This window comes from Callorhinchus milii, unplaced genomic scaffold, assembly GCF_018977255.1.
Source record: "Callorhinchus milii isolate IMCB2004 unplaced genomic scaffold, IMCB_Cmil_1.0 Scaffold14, whole genome shotgun sequence".
Taxonomy (NCBI): Eukaryota; Metazoa; Chordata; class Chondrichthyes; order Chimaeriformes; family Callorhinchidae; genus Callorhinchus; species Callorhinchus milii.
In genome coordinates this window covers 5,807,718-5,826,536 of record NW_024704755.1, presented here as the reverse complement: position 1 = coordinate 5,826,536, position 18,819 = coordinate 5,807,718, and the positions used below count along the sequence as shown (strand labels likewise).

Here is an 18,819-nt window from a genome sequence, read left to right as displayed (position 1 = left end):
GGGTTCTGACCAGCTTCTTTACACTGGCTCTGAAGAGATAAAATACACAGTCACTCCACTTCACAGTAATTTTCGTGAAGTGCTTTGAGATGCGCCCTCCCAAAGTAAAAGTTGCTATATCAAAAATTATTATTATTATTAATATTAAGTTTGACTTTGTTGAACTGGTTCCCTGTTTTAGCTTCAGGCGTGTTGTTTTCTTTGCAGTGGTTTTAATTACCTTTCACCTTTATACAAAGAAACACATTCCCCTTGCGACATTTCTCTGCTGTACTCGAGGCAATGCATCCTGTGGCTAACCCCACGCTGTATTTACAGCCTCACCCGCTCCAAGCTGTCAATGCTGTTCAACCCATCAACACAGGAAGCACTGACATTCTGATGTCTCTCATTGGGAGCAAGTCACCAGTTTCACCTTCCAGTGTCGAGGATTTCTGCAACGGTTGATCACGACGATGGGTGGAACATGTTTATTTTTAAAAACCACGTGTGTGAAAACTGCTGAGTGAATTATTTCCTGAAAAAAATGGGAGAAATTGCATGTGAAAAAAAAATCAGTTACACGACGTAAATTTCTTTTTAGCTTCTTCATATCTTTATCTCTTTGGAGACTTGAACAGCTCAGTCAGTTTATTCAGGTGTGGTACACGCGGAACCCGAGGAGTCCAGTATTGGGCATTTTGGAGGAATAGCCTTGTAACTGTAATATTCCACAACTTGCTTTGGAACCTCTGCTAAGACGCATTTTGCCAAAGCTGCCGGAGACGCCTGGAACACAGAAAAATACTTTAATGGACCACGCAACTGCTTCTGAGCATTAATTTCTTTCAAACAGCAAATAAAAAGCATGCCCAGTGCACAGGATGTAACATCAGCAATGCTTGCTCCGCACACCATTTAACCATGATATCAGCAACAACCTGACAACCTGGAAGTTGGGCACTTTTTAGCACAGAAAAGCTGGCTGGTCAGTGAGGGAAGCCGGTTCCAATGCTATAAGTGAATCTGAGCTAAACCAGAGGGAGGAGGGAAAGGGCACTCATTATAACATGGCTGCCCTGTAGCAATCACAGCAGAGTGAGTAACTACACCGGAGAATTTTTATACTACTTTCTATGGGAAAAACTGTTTCCACGCCCACACACCCCCCACCCTCCATTTGCAACAAAAGTATTTGGACGTTGCTCTTCTGACCTAAACAGTTTCGTCCTTTGAAGAAGATAATCCTAATAATCCTTGCATTTGATATAGCGCCTCATCGCGTTGTTGAGACGTCTCAAAGCGCCTCACAGAATTTATCGTAAAGTGGATTGACCGTATATAGCAGCCAATTGCGCACAACAGCGTCCCACAAACAGTCATTGTAAATCGTGTAAATAAATAAAGTAAATCATGTGAAATTGGTGCCGGGGTGTGTGGGATGCTTTGAGCCTTACATTTTTAAATTCCCGGAAGGGCACAAACTGAACGATGTCTCGGAGGGCAGGTTCCCCCTTTGGGGAGCGGAGGACCCCATCGTCTCCATCCAGTATCTGCATGTCTGTGAAATCTGCGTTCCCCACCCCGACAATGATGATGGACATTGGAAGGTACGATGCTCTGACGATTGCCTCCCTCGTATCAGCCATGTCAGTGACGACTCCGTCCGTCAGAATCAGCAGGATGAAGTATTTCTGCAAAGAGAAGAGAATCGGGACAAACATGTCCCCAGATAAAAATCGTTGGAATCGTAGTGGCTTTTGTACTTTCTTGGTAACAATCGCGAAGCATCACGAGTTCGCTAGAGCACACCTAGTGTTGATGCATTGCCTCCGTAGTAAGTGCCTCATATAGCTGCGTTCACCCACTCTACATTGTTAAACCGTCTTATATTCAAATGCTTGCTGTAACATGATAATGCCAAACCTTGCCTCTTGCTTATTACTCTGCGCAATTAGTTAAGCAGGGCTCTTGTCGTGGTGATGGGTTTCTGTATTTGTCAGACACCCTCCTGAGCAAAAAATAAAAAATCATAACAAAGTATTTGGGAAACTTTCTTTCATTCAGCGAGGGAGAAGAGATATGACTGTTAGGCATCTTTTGTCAGAAGAGAGTCACGCACAAGGGTTGTGCTGAAGATGATGGATTTGTGAATCCATAAGTGAACATAAGTGAAAAGAAATGATTTTACCAAACACTTTTGCCTGATACCATGCCCTTTTTAACGTAGACATACAGATGCTTCTTTGGTCTTCTCTTCATCAGCAGCCACTTTAGCCACTTTGCCTATTATCGGAGACACATTAGTTGGCCCATAGAGTTGGATTTTGGGTAGACAGCTTTGATACGACTGAACGACTCCCTGTATTCCTTAAACAAAACCAGAGTGCAGTTAGAATTGGCTTACTCTAATACACATATTCAGTCTGTTGCATGATATGTAAGGAAGTCTGACTGCTGCTAAATGGAAGCCAGAGATTTATACAATTTTTTCCTTCCTAAAATCCTTATTTCCTCAGGATTGCATGTGACATCTATGCCAACAACAACAACTTGCATTTATATAGCACCCCTCACGTAGTGTATGTCCCAGAGTGACAGAGGAATAGGGGGATGTCAACTATACTGAGAAATAATTTAAGAATTTTGCATTGCACTGAAGAATCCTTTCTAATTAGTGATAAAATTAACCAAAATTAAAGCAGAGCAACTTCGAAATGACCATAAATAGCTGGACAACTGCGAACAACTACCATAGTAGATTTCTTTTGTTGTGTACAGCTGCTTTTAAATTCAGATCATTAAATTTATAACATTCTGATTTAAAAACTCCTTGTCCAACAACCGATATACAACAGTTTGCACTTTAGCACCAAAAGGAATGAATAACAAGTGCCAGAATAATGGGGCCAATGTTTTGCTGTGCTCCATTAGTGATAGCTCTCACCTATCCCTGGGCCAATTGATATTTTGGACTCTGGAATGAATGTAGCAATGTTTCCACTTACCTTCACATTCATCATCTTCAGAATTGAAGTTAATGGCAAAGTTGTGCGAAACCTGCAAAAGACAGGAATTCTCGAGAATTAAAAACCCTTTTGTTTCGCAAGGGACTGCATCCCATTCTAATCTAAATGATGATCTAAACACACTTTAAAAAACAGATTTCATTTATTTTCTTGGGGGAAAAGCAATCAGAAGGAAAGCATGATTAATAAACACGTACACAGTTTGCAGCCCAAACCCTTTAATATCTCATGTGTGAAATATTCAGTTTCTTTTCACAGCAGTAAAAATCACATTTACAGACTGGATATGAAGATAGCATCTGGCTAATGTGCGGCTTAATTTTCATTCCAATTTCCAAACACTGAAGTCTATCAGCCTTAAGTGCCTGTCGGCTTGTTATTGTTTATTAAACAAAGCAATAATGTCATTTATTACTGTAGTGACGGCAAAGAAATTTTAGCAGAAATTAGTGCCTTTTTATTGAAAATTTGTGCAGCTTCAGTTACTGTTGGGTTTTAATTCAAGTCACTGGTAAAAAATTCTAAGTTGCAAACAGCATGCTACAGGCTTACCAGACTCCAGAAACTCTGCTATATACACACACACACACACACTGCATTTCCCACCAAACCTCAGGAATGGTTGAAAAATTATCAAAATGTACAGTCAATTCACTTTACAGTATATTCTGTGAAGCACTTTGGAGACGTCTCAATGACGTGATATATCAAATGCAAGGATTATTATTATTAAGTTCCATTGTACTTCCGTTCATTTTGTTTCAACAGAGGCAAAGTATTGTATATTAGCAAATCATAACCAGTAGGCGCAAATGTCATGAAAATGTAGAAACAGAATTAGATTTAAGCATGCAGTTAAATAATAAATTGGAGAGTAGCGAGCATGTGCAAAGTAGCATAGAATCTCTGCCAAGCAGCAGTTTTGGACAGAGAAAAAAGGGAAAGAAAGATGGGCAGAACAGATTGTGTGGCAGAGAGTGCAGAGCAGATTGACATTTTTTTTACAGATTTTAATGCGTTTGAATCAGCAGCGAAGCTGGGCTGGGAAGAGAGAGACTGCACAATGACTGGGAAGCACCACTGGGACATGAGAAGACAGCTTTTATCACAGAGCTGTGGAAAAGCTTGGAGCAAAGTGGGGAAAAAAGAGGAACAAATCTGCAAAAGCAAGAGAAGCAGATATAGATGCTGCACACAGCAGGGGGTTGGGGTGCGAGGGAGGAGATGGGACCAGGAACAGGACAAGGGACCTGACTTACACACCATTTGGTTTATCAAAAGAGCAAAAACAATTACTCACCACGTAATTAGGTGGAATTCTAGCTCCGAATCCCAAGGCAGAAAACTTCTTGTCGCTAGAGGTGGGAGGAGAGAAAGAGAGAGAGAGAGGGAAAAAAAGAGTTTGATTGAAATGCAAAGCAGAGCAAAAAAGCTGCCACCTTTAACTCAAGCAAATTGAATTTGCTCAGGGCTGCGGCAACAAAGAAAAGGAAGAGAACGGGCGTAAATGAGGAACTCGCAGGTACACAGATCTGTCCAGAACAGATGCTAATTGAGCCACTTGTTTTCTTTCACAGCTCCACACACCAGGAATATCACACAATCTCACTCTGTGCGGAATCCCAGCGCCTTGGGACGTCCTCCCGACTTGAAAGGCGCTATACAAATGTAATTTTGTATTGTAATCGTGGAGTCCTGTAGCTCAGTGGTTAGAGCACTCGCTTTGCAAGTGAGAGACCTGAGTTCAATTCCAGGCAGGGCGAAACCTTGGGCAAGTTTCCTTACTCCACACGCCTAATAATAATCCCTCCAAAAAACAAAAACAATAATAAATTGGTCATTTTCAATCTACGACTGTTTGTGGGACATTGCTGTGCGCAATTGGCTGCCGCGTTCGCCCACAAATATACAGTCAATTCACTTTACAGTCTATTCTGTGAAGCGCTTTGGGACGTCCTCCCGACGTGAAAAGCGCTATATCAAATGCAAGGATTATTATAATCTACAAGTCAGAGCAGTGGTAGAAAATCTCAAAATATCATCTATTTTATTAGATGTCTCTTTCACTATAAGATCCGAAGCCCTAGTTGATTCCCCAACATTTACTACCCTGAGAGGCAAAATATTAGCTGATTTCCTTTTTAATAATTTTCTCAACATTACGTTGTCACATGTGTCATGCACCAGTTGTACAGGACATAAAGACTAACTGACGGCTAGTTTATGTCATTTATTACACAATCATAAAACAGGTACGGATAAAGAAGGCCCTTTGATCCATTTGATCTCATCATTTCACAACATCAACCTTACTGTCTCAACATACATTTGTTCTGTATTCCATATCCAATCAGAAGGTTGTACTGATTTATATTTGATTAATTATTTAATGATTTGTTTTAAAAGCATCTTTCTCAGATATGGATTTGGGATTGAGCACTCTGGACTCTCAGTCTGTTTAGTCATGTATCAATGAGTGGAACTGGGTATCCAAAAGCATGCCATTAGCTTACGTATAGATCCTTAAGTAAATGTTATCTGGCATTCCTTCAGACTCATGTACTTAAAGGGGCACTGTAAAATATTCCTCTGGAGAGCATGAGGAAATGAGCAATGATAGTAACAGCCTAAGTGGTTGCAGGAGCAAAAAACAATATCCTGCTGAGAGGCTGCAAAGACCTGTTTGGTAAAGATATTTTGGAAAGTTTGGGGAAAGTGAAGCGAGATCTTCAACTAGGATGACTGCAGTATGTGCTGTGATATTACCAACAGTGGTGTGTAATGTGATCATTGCCACCAATGATAATTATCACATTACACAATACAGTATGTTCTTCTTTGGCAAGGTTACACAGGCTGTATTCGAGAGTTATATTCTTAAATAACAGGGATTGTGTATATTTTTCTTAATTGGAAAGGTTTTTTTTTGCCACAAACAAATGCAAACAGAGGAGAAACCTTACTAAGAGGAAATAAAGTCGGAAATCCAGAGGTTTGAACACAAAATTTATTTAGAATTCAAATGAAAGCCGAGGATATTAGAGAGATGCTGCTGTTTATTAAAAGTATCAACACAGATTAATGAGCACTTTTACAGCTAACTAGACTGTGGGATGAGGTTGTTTTGTGGTGGGTGGTTAACACTACCTGTCATAGTCCTGACAGATCTCACCGACAGAGATCAGAGCTTTCAGATACTCGTTGGGCTGGTATGGATTGATGTAATGCAAAGAACAGCTGTTCCGTGGGTCTCCATTTGAAGCTGTGAAGTCAATGGCTACCTAAAATAGAACGTGGTAATTCATTATTAACAGCATTGGCCTCTGGATGCTACATTTCTTCAGGAGCTTGTGGCAAAGCAGAACGTGTTAAATAAAAGCACACAACATTCTTCAGAAATAATCACACCATTACAAGTCTACGCCATCAATCTGTGGCGTGAATTTGGTTGCAACTAGGAGAAAAACTCAAGCAAAACACCTGCAGAAACAATAGGTTACAGTCTAAATCTTGTATGTACAGTATTCCATGAACAATTCAATTAAACAGAATTTGTCAACTGAATGTCCTGGTTGGAAACTTTTACCATATAATCTCTTCACTGACCCATTATTATAAAACAAAGCCTCGTTGGGGCAGCTTTCGTTGATTTCGTGGTTAAAATGATAATTTAAAGGATTTTTTTCTTTGTCAGGTATTTAATTTACACGCATTATTTCTCTTGAAATAAAGGGTCAAAAGTGCTCAATGACACTTCACTAAATTGTACAAGAGGGGTCCACAAGGGATATTGTTCAGACATAAATCACTGCAGTCATTACGCAGGAGATGTGCTTATATGTTTCTTGACTGCAAAAAAAATATCCAGCAGGAAGGAAAAGGGGTGAAGATTTACAGGACCCTTCAGAGAATAAGGACCAGCTGAATGCTAGCCAGGGTATTATATGATCCAAATCACAGATCTGAATAACAAGATCTCTGTAGTGTGATCTCAGCCGTATTTTAAGGCGCCGAAAAAGCACTTTTATTTTTTTTCCACCATAGAAAGTTCTAAACAGAGCTACCAAATCTCAGTTTGTTGTGTCAGGTGGGACTGAAATTCCCTCACACCGTTGAAAATGTAACGCACAAAAATGCTGTGGGTCACACTGCTGTAAAGGGGCTCTACTCTAAAGCAGCACAACTGCCTTTCTGAAGCCTTCAATCAATTAGGAAAATTTGGCTGAAGACTTCTAAATGGGAAGTGTCAGAGCAAAGCTTTACTAAATCCTCAAACCCCCCCTGTAAAGGCAATCAATCCCCAGGTTGGAGCACAGCCCATCAATACACATTAGGTTTCAAATAGTAACTAATGACCTACCGTAAAGTGAATCTGGCATCCGCCCATTATGTAATCTAAAAAGGAATATATCCTGTGCAACTTCAAAAAGATAGAGATTTAAAGTTAGTCCAGGGGAAATAAAAGCAACCATTTCAAGATATCTATAATTGAGTAATCAAGCAACCATGGATAGTTTTCATGAAATACCAGGCTCTACATGATTGATGTTCACACGGTATTCATGAAAGGTGCCGCAGCTATTTTTGCTCACAACGTTTAATAGCTGCACTCCTTAGATCTGAAAGAGACATTTGATTATCTCTTGCATTATTCTAGGTTTTTTCAAATTCATAGGTGTGTCTTACCTTACAGTCCAGCAGCATGACAACCCCTGAGTTCTTATAATGTCTCTTTTTTGCCTTATATTTAGGATTAATACAATCCCAATTGACCTGTTGAAAAGGAGAAAATACAGTGGTTTTTACATTGTGCACTGAATGGAACCAATCAAACAAATATTCAGATGCCATTAATGGCTTAAGTCAAAAATACAGTCAATAAAGTTTCAGATGCTGATAGGAATATACTCTTCGATCACCCGCTGAACCTTTCAGACAATAATCTGAAATGTTAACCTTCCTCATTGTCTCATCTGATGTTTGCTTACAAATTACAGTCACTACACATTGCAGTATACCCTGTGAAGCACTTTAGGATGTCCTCCCGACGTGAAAGGCGTTGTATCAAATACAAGGATTATTATTTATTTCTTGACACTACCCGCATCAGCCTAAATGACTGGGATTTCACAAAAAGCCATGAATAGCACTGATTTCAATCTGTGTCAGACTGTCAGTATAACTTGGGCTTAACATCATCCATAAGGAAACAGATCATTTTTGTTGGCACAGCACGGCATGAAAATGTACCTCTCGGAGTAGTAGAGAAATTCCTTTATCTAGGCAGAGACGTTGCAAGTAACAAAATCATCAGCAAAGAGCTCAGTACCATGATGGACAGAAACACTACTGTATTGATCCAACTGAATAACAGATCTCCCTACAGACAAAACTGTGCACTTACTGCACTGCATTGATGTGGGTAATTACACCCACAGAAAAGGGAAGGCTGAACACTACTAACGTGACACAAATCCTATATGTAACCCAGAGGCGGTATATGCAAAATGAGACCATCTGAGAAAGGGAAATGCTTCTAATATCCTCAAACAGAAGTGTCTTATCTGCTACACTTGATGACTGAATAATGAGAAGCTGCTCTGGAAACAAAGTGTTTGTACAGTAAACGTTGACAGTTCATTTACATTTACTGCTGTTAGTGCAAGGCATGTTTATATATCACTGTTAACTCCCGTGTCACATGTGTCATGCACCAGCTGTACAGGACATAAAGACTAACTGAAGGCTATTTTATGGCATTCATTACAAGATCATAAAACAGGTACGGATCAAGTAGGTCCTTTGATCCATTTGATCTCATCATTTCACACATCATCTTACCTTACTGTCTTCCTATTAAAGCACTAACTGTTTCTTAAATGTGTTCAGCGTCCTGACCTCTATTTCTTCAGTTTTTCACCTACCCTCTCTGTTAAGAAATATTTATCCTAAATTTGCTCTTCACAACTTTACTATAGATACGATGCTGATATCATCCACCAAAAGCATCGGTTTTGGAGGCAGGATTTTAAACTCTAAAGCCATTGTGTGTGTTGGGGAATTGGATATAGGACAGGGAGCATTCCCCAAATGCTGGGAATGAGGGTCACTGTTGGTCATCAGTTCCAGTGTGTAATAACACAAACACATAATTTGGGTACCACATTGTTTTCATATGTTGTGGATCACATGACGAGGGATCTGATTGATGTGGTCAGGGGATGAAATGCTGAACTAAAGGATTAACTACCATACTCCATCTTGGCAGCAGTGATTTCTGATGCAGGTTTACCTTTGTAGCTCAGTGAAGCTGGACTCTTTTTCAAGCATTCAGAACAAAAACAGGCAAATTCCTGCTTCATTCAAGAAAATGGGATGCAGGCTGTGCTCCAAGACAAGCGGGTGGCAAAAATCTGTTGTGTAGGAGGTTAGTAACAGGATGAATGAGATGGGCTGAAAGCCCTCCTATCCTTCCTCTCTCCTTATGTTCACACGCAAAGTAGTACCAGCACCTCTACTCCAGCACGTTACTCTCAAATACCTACACTTGTAAAATTTACCAGAATCACTAAACTTGCCAAATATGTGAAACCCACAATGCCCATTTCTCCAACATCTCGGATAATTGGCCATAATTACTGATAAATGGACAATTGAAATGTCCATAAAGATATGTATGATCTCATTTACTCTGCCAATCAGAAGTTGAATTCAATCCAAAATGCACTGAAGTCTTGACCACTGGTCACTAGTATAATCAGCGTCGACGTGCAGCACACACACCTTAGGGATCTGTTTCGTTACAGGACTAATTTGGAGCCGATGCAATAGAGTAGTAAATCCACAGCTGCATCTGTGCATTCTACCTGCTCTATTTTCCCTGTTCCCCTGATACATCAACCCATTACGCCCCTTATTGTATCTGGCTGTTCTGGCGTTCTGCCCATTTGAATAAGAAAACTTGCACATTAGAGACAACCATTTGTATGTGCCCAGTGATTAAATATGTCTCATAGAGACCATATACCAGGGGTTACCTTTTAAATTGGGATCCAAGTAGAAATCTGACAAAAGACAACCAATCTTCCCATGTAAAGTGGATTTGAAATGCAAAGGTCATTTGCAAATGTTTCGCTACAACAACTACTTGCACTTAACTTATATAGTGCCCTCCACGCAGGGCAGCGGCTCAGAGCGCTTAAACAGAGAGCTACTGACAGTAACAGACCTGACACTGCAGAAAATGCAGAGGGAGGGGGTGCAGACTGTCTGAACAAGTTATGTAGTTGAAGGATGTAACCAGAGTAACAATAGTCGATCATATCTCTGTACAGGCTTAAAACCTGGACAATGTAGAAATGATTCAGTTACCATGAGTTAATAAAAAAAATGTTTCATGTTGGCTGTAAAAATCACTGCAATGTACATGTTTCTTTTTTGTTTGCATGAATATAGGAGAAGGATGCCAGCAAATAACAGCCCCCCCCAAAATTATAATAATCAAAAAAATCTTTACATTTGATATGGTGCCTTTCATGGTGGGAGGTGCTCTCAAAGCTCACGCTTGACAGGATTTACTGAAAGTGAAGGGACTATAATTTGTAGGCGAACCCTGCAGCCAATTTGCACACCGCAATTTCCCTCCAAGAAAGGTGAAGGGGAAAAGAGGGTGAAAATTGGGGGGAGGCGTGGGAGGGAACTATAATTATATAGAAACATCAGTTGCTTTGGTGACTTCAGTTTTAAAAGTGAGGATAAATGTAGTGAAACGTACATGTGCTGCTGGTCAGTGACGTGGAACAACATATTTTGAATGTTACCACCAGTTGAATGTGAACGCTGTGATTGTATACAGATGAGGTAAAGGGAGGTTTGTGGTCAGCACTTTAGCCTAAGACTTTGTGCTGTCTAAGGTAATGTGGCTTAATACTAATAATAATAATATTAATAATAATCTTTGTATTTGATACAGCATTTGATATCACGTCTTCTAGACGTCTCAAAACATTTCACAGAATATACTGTAAAGTGAATTAACTGTATATTTGTGGGCGAAACGCAGTTAATTGCCTTGATGCAGACAGGCAACTGTTGCCGGACATTTTGATCATGCATTCAAACAAATATATTTTGTCAAGCCACTGTGCATTAAACTGTACTGTCACCGCAGAGATTAAATATCATCGTACATTCCATCAATTACAGAAACAAGTTTCTGCTCTGAGAAACTGCCCTGATCCAGTACCTTATTGTCTCCCATCGCTTTCCGCATTTCTTCAAAGTTTGTGTAAAACTCCCCGATGAAGTCATGTTTTCCACGAGAATCATAATCCCAGATTAAACACTGGAAAACAGAAAATGTATTAAAAGTAAATGCTAACTCTGTTCTCTCTTCAAATAGTCCACCAGAACAGGCAGGTGGGACCTCAGTTTAATATTTCATCCAAAAGACAGTTCCTCTGATAATGCAGCACTCCTCCAGAATTCCACTAGAGTGTCAGCATTGACTCTGAGCTCAAAGTCCCAATAAGGGGCGTATACTCATTAGCGTCTGATTCAGAGGCGAGAATGCCACCAACTGAACCAGGCTGATATTGGCAATGCCATGTGACACGGGTGAGGAGCATTAATACGGGAGTAAAGCGCGAAACTGAGGTAATTTTGAAAATGGGCATTAATTTCTGCAGGTCTATATTTCAGTCATAAATGAATTATATTGTAAAGCATCTGGGGAGAGTCTTAATCAAAACAACAATTAACATCTCTGCTAACAATCGTAATTGTCATTCTGAGTTTTATTATGCAGTGACTTGGAACAATGACCTTTCAGCTGCTGAACTCTAAGTCCTGGGTTTATGCTTAAGAGGGTTGTTTACCAAAATGGAGTTTCAGACAGAACACTGAGACATAATTAATCTCCCTAGTGACCAATCATGTCTTTCACACAGATGTCAATGCTTCTTCTGCAGCTGTCGAACATCTGTATTTACAATCCAACACTCACAGACCTGGGTCTCAGGACTGTGCTAACATTTCATTCTGACAGTCTTCCATGTAATGGGTTTTGTCAGTTCTCAGTGAATCCTCTACAATGTGTTAGTCAGTAGTTTCTATCCCATGGGATGGAGAAGTCAACACTGTCTATACCCTTTAATTGCTATTAAGTACATTTAGTGACAGCTAATTCTCAGTAGTCGTGAAACTACGTTAATAGTTTGTCCAGCTAGTCACATTCTCTCAATGCATCCCTCGAAAGAAGCATTGTCATCAGTGGGAAGCTACGCAAAACAGATTAACCTTTTTACAACACAGTGAAACTCAAGCTTACACTTCGGCAAACCAAACACTGGCAACACAGAGAAACATAAATTCTTTGCAAGTAACTGTATTAATGCATCACTTTCCATTTTGTATTACAATTGATTCCGCTCTTGACAAAGTTAATATTTTTAACCCAAAAATGTAGTTTTTCTTGAATTTCCGAGTTTCTTGTCTCTTTCCTCTTTCTCCGAATCTCATCTTTCACTTAACATAACATAGCATAACATAACATAACATAACATGTAGGAGCAGGAGTAGGCCATTCAGCCCTTCGAGCCTGTCCCGCCATTCAATCATGGCTGATCTTCTAATCTAACTCCAGCTAATACCATAACCCTGCCTTATCCCCATATCCCTTAATCCCTTTTTGCAATAAGAAATCTATCTATCTCAGTCTTGAATATGTTCAAGGACTGAGCGTCAACAGCCCTTTGGGGTAGCGAGTTCCATACGTTCACCACACTTTGAGTGAAGAAGTTCTTCCTCAACTCAGTGCGAAAGGGCTGGCCTCTGATTTTAAGGTTGTGACCCCTGATTTTAGTTTCTCCAACCAGGGGAAACAATCTACCACTATCTACTCTATCATGCCCTTTGATGATCTTATAGGTTTCTAGAAGATCCCCTCTAATTCTTCTATATTCTAGGGATTATAGGCCCAAATTGGTCAGCCTATCCTCGTAACTCATCCCCTTCATCCCTGATACTAACCTAGTAAATCTAATCTGCACCCCCTCCCAAGGCAAGTACATCCTTCCTTAAATAAGGAGACCAAAACTGCACGCAGTATTCCAGGTGTGGTCTCACCAGGGCCCTATACAGTTGCAGCAAGACTTCCCTACTCTTATACTCTAATCCTTTCATAATGAATGCTAACATACCGTTCGCCTTCCTAATTGCTTGAAATTGCTTCTCGCTCCCATTCCTCTCTTTGCCTTTGCTCTTCTTGTTTTCTTTTTCTCATTCCTTTACTCTTCATCCATCATTCTTACCACAAGAGTTCCTTCTACTGAACACTCTCCCTAAATCCCTCTGTCTCTCTGTTTCCCATTGTCTATCTCTCAGCTTTCAAAAACCCTTTAAATTCCTACCTTGCACTTGCAGCCACCTCCCTCCTACCCTCCCTATCTCCCACTCTACCTTGGTTTCCAGTCCAGCTCTGTGAAGTGCGATGACAGGTTTTCCTATTTGAGAGGCATTATATAATTGTAGGTTGTAATGATGCATTAGAAATGAGTTTCGGTTCTTAATATACCTTTAGCTTTCTCTTTTCTTCACAGCTACAAAGTGAGCTCAGGGACACTTTAAAGGGGTCCCACACTGGATTCAAGTTGTTCTTGATAACCTGAAAAAGGAAACAACAGAAGGATAATAATGAATAAAAATAATAATAATCCTTACATTCGGTATATGGCTCCTTTCACATCCGCAAGTCGTCTCAAAGTGCTTTACAGGAAATACTGGAAATTAGAGTGGCTTTGTGCTTTGCGGATGAACGCAACAGCCAAATTGCGCACCACAACAACAACAACAAATTACATATGCATCACGCCTTTCATGTCAGAAGGAGGTGCCACAAATAGTTGTGATAATGGGCTGCTTAATAACTGCTTAGTGCTGTATTGCAGACTGAAAGCTCACTCACTGCTTGTAACACTGGTCGGTTGTTCAATTCTCACTTGCTCCACTATAATAGTGAGTTTCAAGATCTACTTCTACTCTTCCCTTTAAAAGCTAAGCACAGCATTGCACACTTGGATTTGGTTTGAAATTATCTTCGAAATGTATGTAATTGCATATTCTAAATAGACACAAATTGCATGCTGCATAACTCTTCACATCGAAAAGCTTTAATGATCAGTTCAGAAATCACTTAGTGCTGTCGTTGACAGTTTCAATGAGGATTTCCATATGGAATGATTTTAGTAGCTTTTTTTTAAGACTTGCAATAGAATTTGTTCATGAGCCTTAGCAACTAAAATACCATAAATGGGGAATTAAAGGATTTTAATTACTAACCCAGCTGTTAAATCAATGTTCAGTCCCTCCCATTACGGTGTGTCAGTGAGTGACAAGCTTATTAAAACGTCTGAGATCTCAAATTATTGTTAACATCTGAATGGTCTTGACAAAAGACTGCACAGTAACATCTTTCTTCTTGGGTTCCATACATATAATTTATTGAGTGTTTCGTGCAATGCTCCGTCCTATACATTTTTATTTTAGTAAGTTTGTTTCCTAATGTTAAGCAAGAGATTTGGAAAGTGGTCAGACTAGGTGAGAGTCTCCAATAAAAAGAAACCTCTTTTCACAGGACCAAAGTTACCTGCCTCCTGTCCACCTCTATACTTGACTTCTCCAATGCCTTGCTCACCTACTTCCCCTCCATAACCTCCAGATCACACAGAACTTCACAGCCCACCTCAACTCTACACCATGCTCTGTCAGCCCAGCTCCATTGTTTCACTATCCATTCCCGTGGATCAACTTCTAATACTTTCATGTTGTTGCACAACCCAGCTCTGTGATCTTACTCCTCTACCCATCCGTCTGTTGGATATCCCTTTAAAAGTAAATGGAGTTGGAGAATAACCGATGAGATACGAGCAGGAACTATAAGAAGGAATGTAACTGGGGTTGTGGGTTTATGGTTGGAGTATTGTATTCTTAGAAGTAGAGAATAAACGAGTTACTTAATCATTATACTCTTCACTCTGCCACCCCTTAGCTCTTTCATTCCACCCTCTCCCCTCAGATCCACCAAAATCCCTCCACCTTGATTTGAAGAGCTACAGGACAATACAGTGTATGAAAGGCCAGAATAAATATTGTGTATTATTTTTATGTCTAAATGGATTACACCACCAATAACATGGCAATGTGATTTTGAATGTATGTATTGAATACATTTTAAACGATTCTTTCCTGTTCATCTCGCAGTGTAAACACTGTGGTGTAATACACAAGTTTTACTTCTGTCCACTGCAGGTCATGTTCATAGCCATCCATCTTCCACCAATCGTTTCCCTACCTCTGTCCTGTAGACAAGCTGATCAGAGTCATCATCGTTGATCCTATATATTTCCAAGAAAGGATCCGATTTACTGAAAAGGTCCTGCAACAATATGGAAGAAACGTAACATGTTACTAAGCTTTGCCTAGACACAAGTGTTATTTTTTTGCTATTCTGAGCTTTCCTGGAATGTGACCATTTCCACCAGACAAACTAACACACCTGTGGGTTCTAATACTGTGGCAATCTGTGGATATGTCTATGTCCTATTTCCAAAATAAACAATATTCTGTGTGGAGAAAATATTCTAATTTTTTCAGTCGATAGCAATTTTTCTAAAACAAAATCTAGGTGGCGGAAAATAATCTTTGCAGAGATTATTCTAACCCCTGTTCAGCTTTACCATGTTCACCAAAGGAAGCACTCTCTTCAAAGATAACCTTCCTTGTCAAATCTCACAGAGATTGATATGATCTGGGTCGAACAACTAAACAAAGTAATCAAAGTTCAGAAGATCCGGGATATAAAAGATTCACTTAATACGTTCTGATGAGCACACTGCCTAGGCATCTGATATACCTTATCATCCAGCTTTTTGCCACAAAATGCCAGTTCCACATATCCATTGTTTCCAGTTATTTCCTCTGCAATAATCTGTGAACAAAATAGGGAAATAGTCCTTACAATAGTCCTTTGCAGTCATAGAAACAGGAGTAGGCCATTCAGCCCCTCGAACCTGTTCCGCCATTCTATAAAATCATGGTTGATCTGTACCTCAAGTCCAATTACCTACCATTGCCCTGTATCCCTTAATACCCTGACCTAACAAATATCTGTCGACCCCCGTCTTGAAGATGTGACTGGTTCTAAAATCCAAAACCTTTTGGGGGGAGAGTTCCAGATGTCTACTACCCTTTGGGTGAAAAGTTTTGACCATGTGTTTTGTGGGCGAAATGCCCACATTTAAGGGCAAGCTAATAAATCAAATTACAATAATCCTCCAAATAAAACTCATGGCTAGACCTGCCAGTAATATATCATCCTTGCTTGTCACTATATTATTCAGAATTTACTGCCACTTCACTGAAATGTTGGAAAAAAGCTAAAATTCAGGAACAGCGAACGACACACTTGAAGACGCTGTGTTTTTAAGCTTGATTCATACAGATCCGAGAAATCAGATGTCTTCAAGTTCTCCTTCTGCAGGTTATCAGCCTGAATTGAAAACAAACGCCAACACAAAGCAAACATCCTGGGGGCTCAGTGCTTGCTAAACCCAAATGAACACTTTGGTTTTAGTTTACAAAATAATGAAGAAATTGAACAACGAGCTGTAATTGGAAGCACTGCTTTGAACACCGCTTTGAGCGATCGGATAAATGGAATAGTTCAGAATACCAAAACACAGCCACACAAAATCGATTTCACAGCATCCAAAGAATCGCTTTAATTAAAAGCACTTTCATTAAATTATCTGCCCTAGGTATGGAAGAGAGGCAGATGAGAATAAAATTCACACAGGATGCATGCTTCCTAACTTAATCTGTTTTTTTCCCGGTAGCCATGAACTAACCATGAATTTTGCTTTTTCGGGATTATTGTAACTTGATTTATTAGCTTCCCCTTAAGTGTTGGGTACATTTCGCCCACAAAACACATGGTAAAACTTTTCATCCAAAGGGTAGTGGACATCTGGAACTCTCTCCCCAAAAGGCTTTGGATCCTGGAACCAGTCACATCTTCAAGACAGGGGTAGACAGATATTTGTTAGGTCAGGGTATTAAGGGATACAGAGCAATGGTAGGCAATTGGACTTGAGGTACAGATCAACCATGATTTTATAGAATGGTGGAACAGGCTCGAGGAGCTGAATGGCCTACTCCTGTTTCTATGTTTCTATGTAACCACTTTACATTATATTCTGTGAAGAGCGTTGAGACGTCTCAACTACATGATAAGGCACTATATCAAATGCAAGGATTATTATTAAGCTTTCTAATTTCTGACTAATTATTTATTTATCTATGATCATTCATCCCAGTTGTAAATCGCATTAACTCACCGTAATTGTAGATTTTCCAGCATATTTGCCATATTTTAGGAACAAAGGCTTTGTCATCTTCTTTTGAGCTACAATCTGCAAAGCATGAAATTATAACAGACAAAAGTGAAATTGGAAAACAAACCAAATGAATAGTATATTTCTGCTAAAAGAGTATGAAAGACTTAGTTTTGTTTCTAATTGTCCTTCATTTTTGACTGAATAGAGAAAAGCCATTATTCAGCAGCAGTTTAGATTATTTAATGGCAGATTAGTGAGGAGAGTTGCAATGAAGTCCTTGGGTTTGGGAATCATCGTTGATCTGAACTGCAACATTACAGTGAATTTAGAGAGTTTTTACAAGTCCTGCAACATTTTTTAAATCTTTGTACATCTCATGATTTGAAGCTAACAGCCTGAACTTGTGAAAATGTGCAATATGTGAAATTGTGAAATATATTCATTATTACTTACCACTGTATCAACTTTTTTTTACCAGAGAAAGGTTTTTAGGTACACTCTTAATATCCATCAGTAAAACTGTTTGTTTGTCATCCCTTGACTCACCCAATGACTTGGTGGGAAAAGGCACTACACAGTGTGAAATCAAGTCATCCAGAGCAGAAGATTGTAAGTTCAACCCTGGTCTATGCCAAACAAACAGATATAAACCAAGGCATTTTTATTTTTGGTTGTCTTAGTGCTGAGGTTGGTGGTTGGAGGAGTGAGGGCGTGAGGAGGGGTGTGGGAGGGTTAGTGGAGAAAATCAGTCACATTTCCTGTTTGAGGAAACCAGACTAAGGTAACCAATGCTTCTTCCAAATGGTAGCATGAGGAAAAACAATCATCCCATTTCACTTATCTCATTTCTCCTGATGTAAACTCACTGGATATGGATGTCCAAGGCTATGGAGTCTTCAATTACCTTTGCTTTGGCAATAGAGTGCAACAAACACTCTGAATCACCAACGTCTTGGACACCCACATTGTTTATTATTAAAGTCTCTCAACTTTACTTTATATCTGCACACAGTAACAATAGTTTTGAGTTGCCACGACCCACGCAGTCTGCCTGCTGGCTGTGAGCATTTCATTGTGCAAATGACTCTCGTGAGGGAGAATAAAGGAACCAGGCAAGAAATCGATTTTAGAAAAAAACACAGAATTATACGTCGTAAAAATTATTTCATGGAATTGTGTCTTTGGCAATTACCTGTCCCAGGGTACATTCCATCCCCCCCAGAAAGTCGTCATCACGGGTACCAATGCTGCAGTGACCGTGAATGTCATAGACCTCAAACCTGAGCTTCTGAACCTCCTCGAAATAATAATCCAAATTAAAGATTTTCGAGAAGACTGGATGCAGATTACTTTTTATAACTTCCGTCCGGTCGAACTGTAAAGAAAAAAGAATAGATTTGTATAGATCAGCAATCAGC

At 39.7% G+C, this 18,819-nt stretch overlaps 1 protein-coding gene across 1 annotated transcript in view; it reads right to left on the bottom strand.

The window, feature by feature from the left end:
- Window positions 1–602: 602 nt before the first annotated feature.
- The window catches only part of cpne7 (copine VII), a 30,484-nt gene continuing 12,267 nt past the window's right edge, over window positions 603–18,819 (bottom strand). The window contains exons 2-15 of the mRNA XM_007889340.2: window positions 18,594–18,776; window positions 17,402–17,476; window positions 15,919–15,993; window positions 15,358–15,441; window positions 13,582–13,671; window positions 11,254–11,352; window positions 7,695–7,781; window positions 7,369–7,428; window positions 6,156–6,289; window positions 4,309–4,363; window positions 2,988–3,039; window positions 2,216–2,349; window positions 1,437–1,673; window positions 603–768 (exon numbers count right to left, since the gene is read on the bottom strand). Coding sequence (XP_007887531.1) covers window positions 631–768; window positions 1,437–1,673; window positions 2,216–2,349; window positions 2,988–3,039; window positions 4,309–4,363; window positions 6,156–6,289; window positions 7,369–7,428; window positions 7,695–7,781; window positions 11,254–11,352; window positions 13,582–13,671; window positions 15,358–15,441; window positions 15,919–15,993; window positions 17,402–17,476; window positions 18,594–18,776 — 1,503 coding nt within the window. The 3' untranslated portion in view covers window positions 603–630. The remainder of the gene's footprint in view (window positions 769–1,436; window positions 1,674–2,215; window positions 2,350–2,987; window positions 3,040–4,308; window positions 4,364–6,155; window positions 6,290–7,368; window positions 7,429–7,694; window positions 7,782–11,253; window positions 11,353–13,581; window positions 13,672–15,357; window positions 15,442–15,918; window positions 15,994–17,401; window positions 17,477–18,593; window positions 18,777–18,819) is intronic.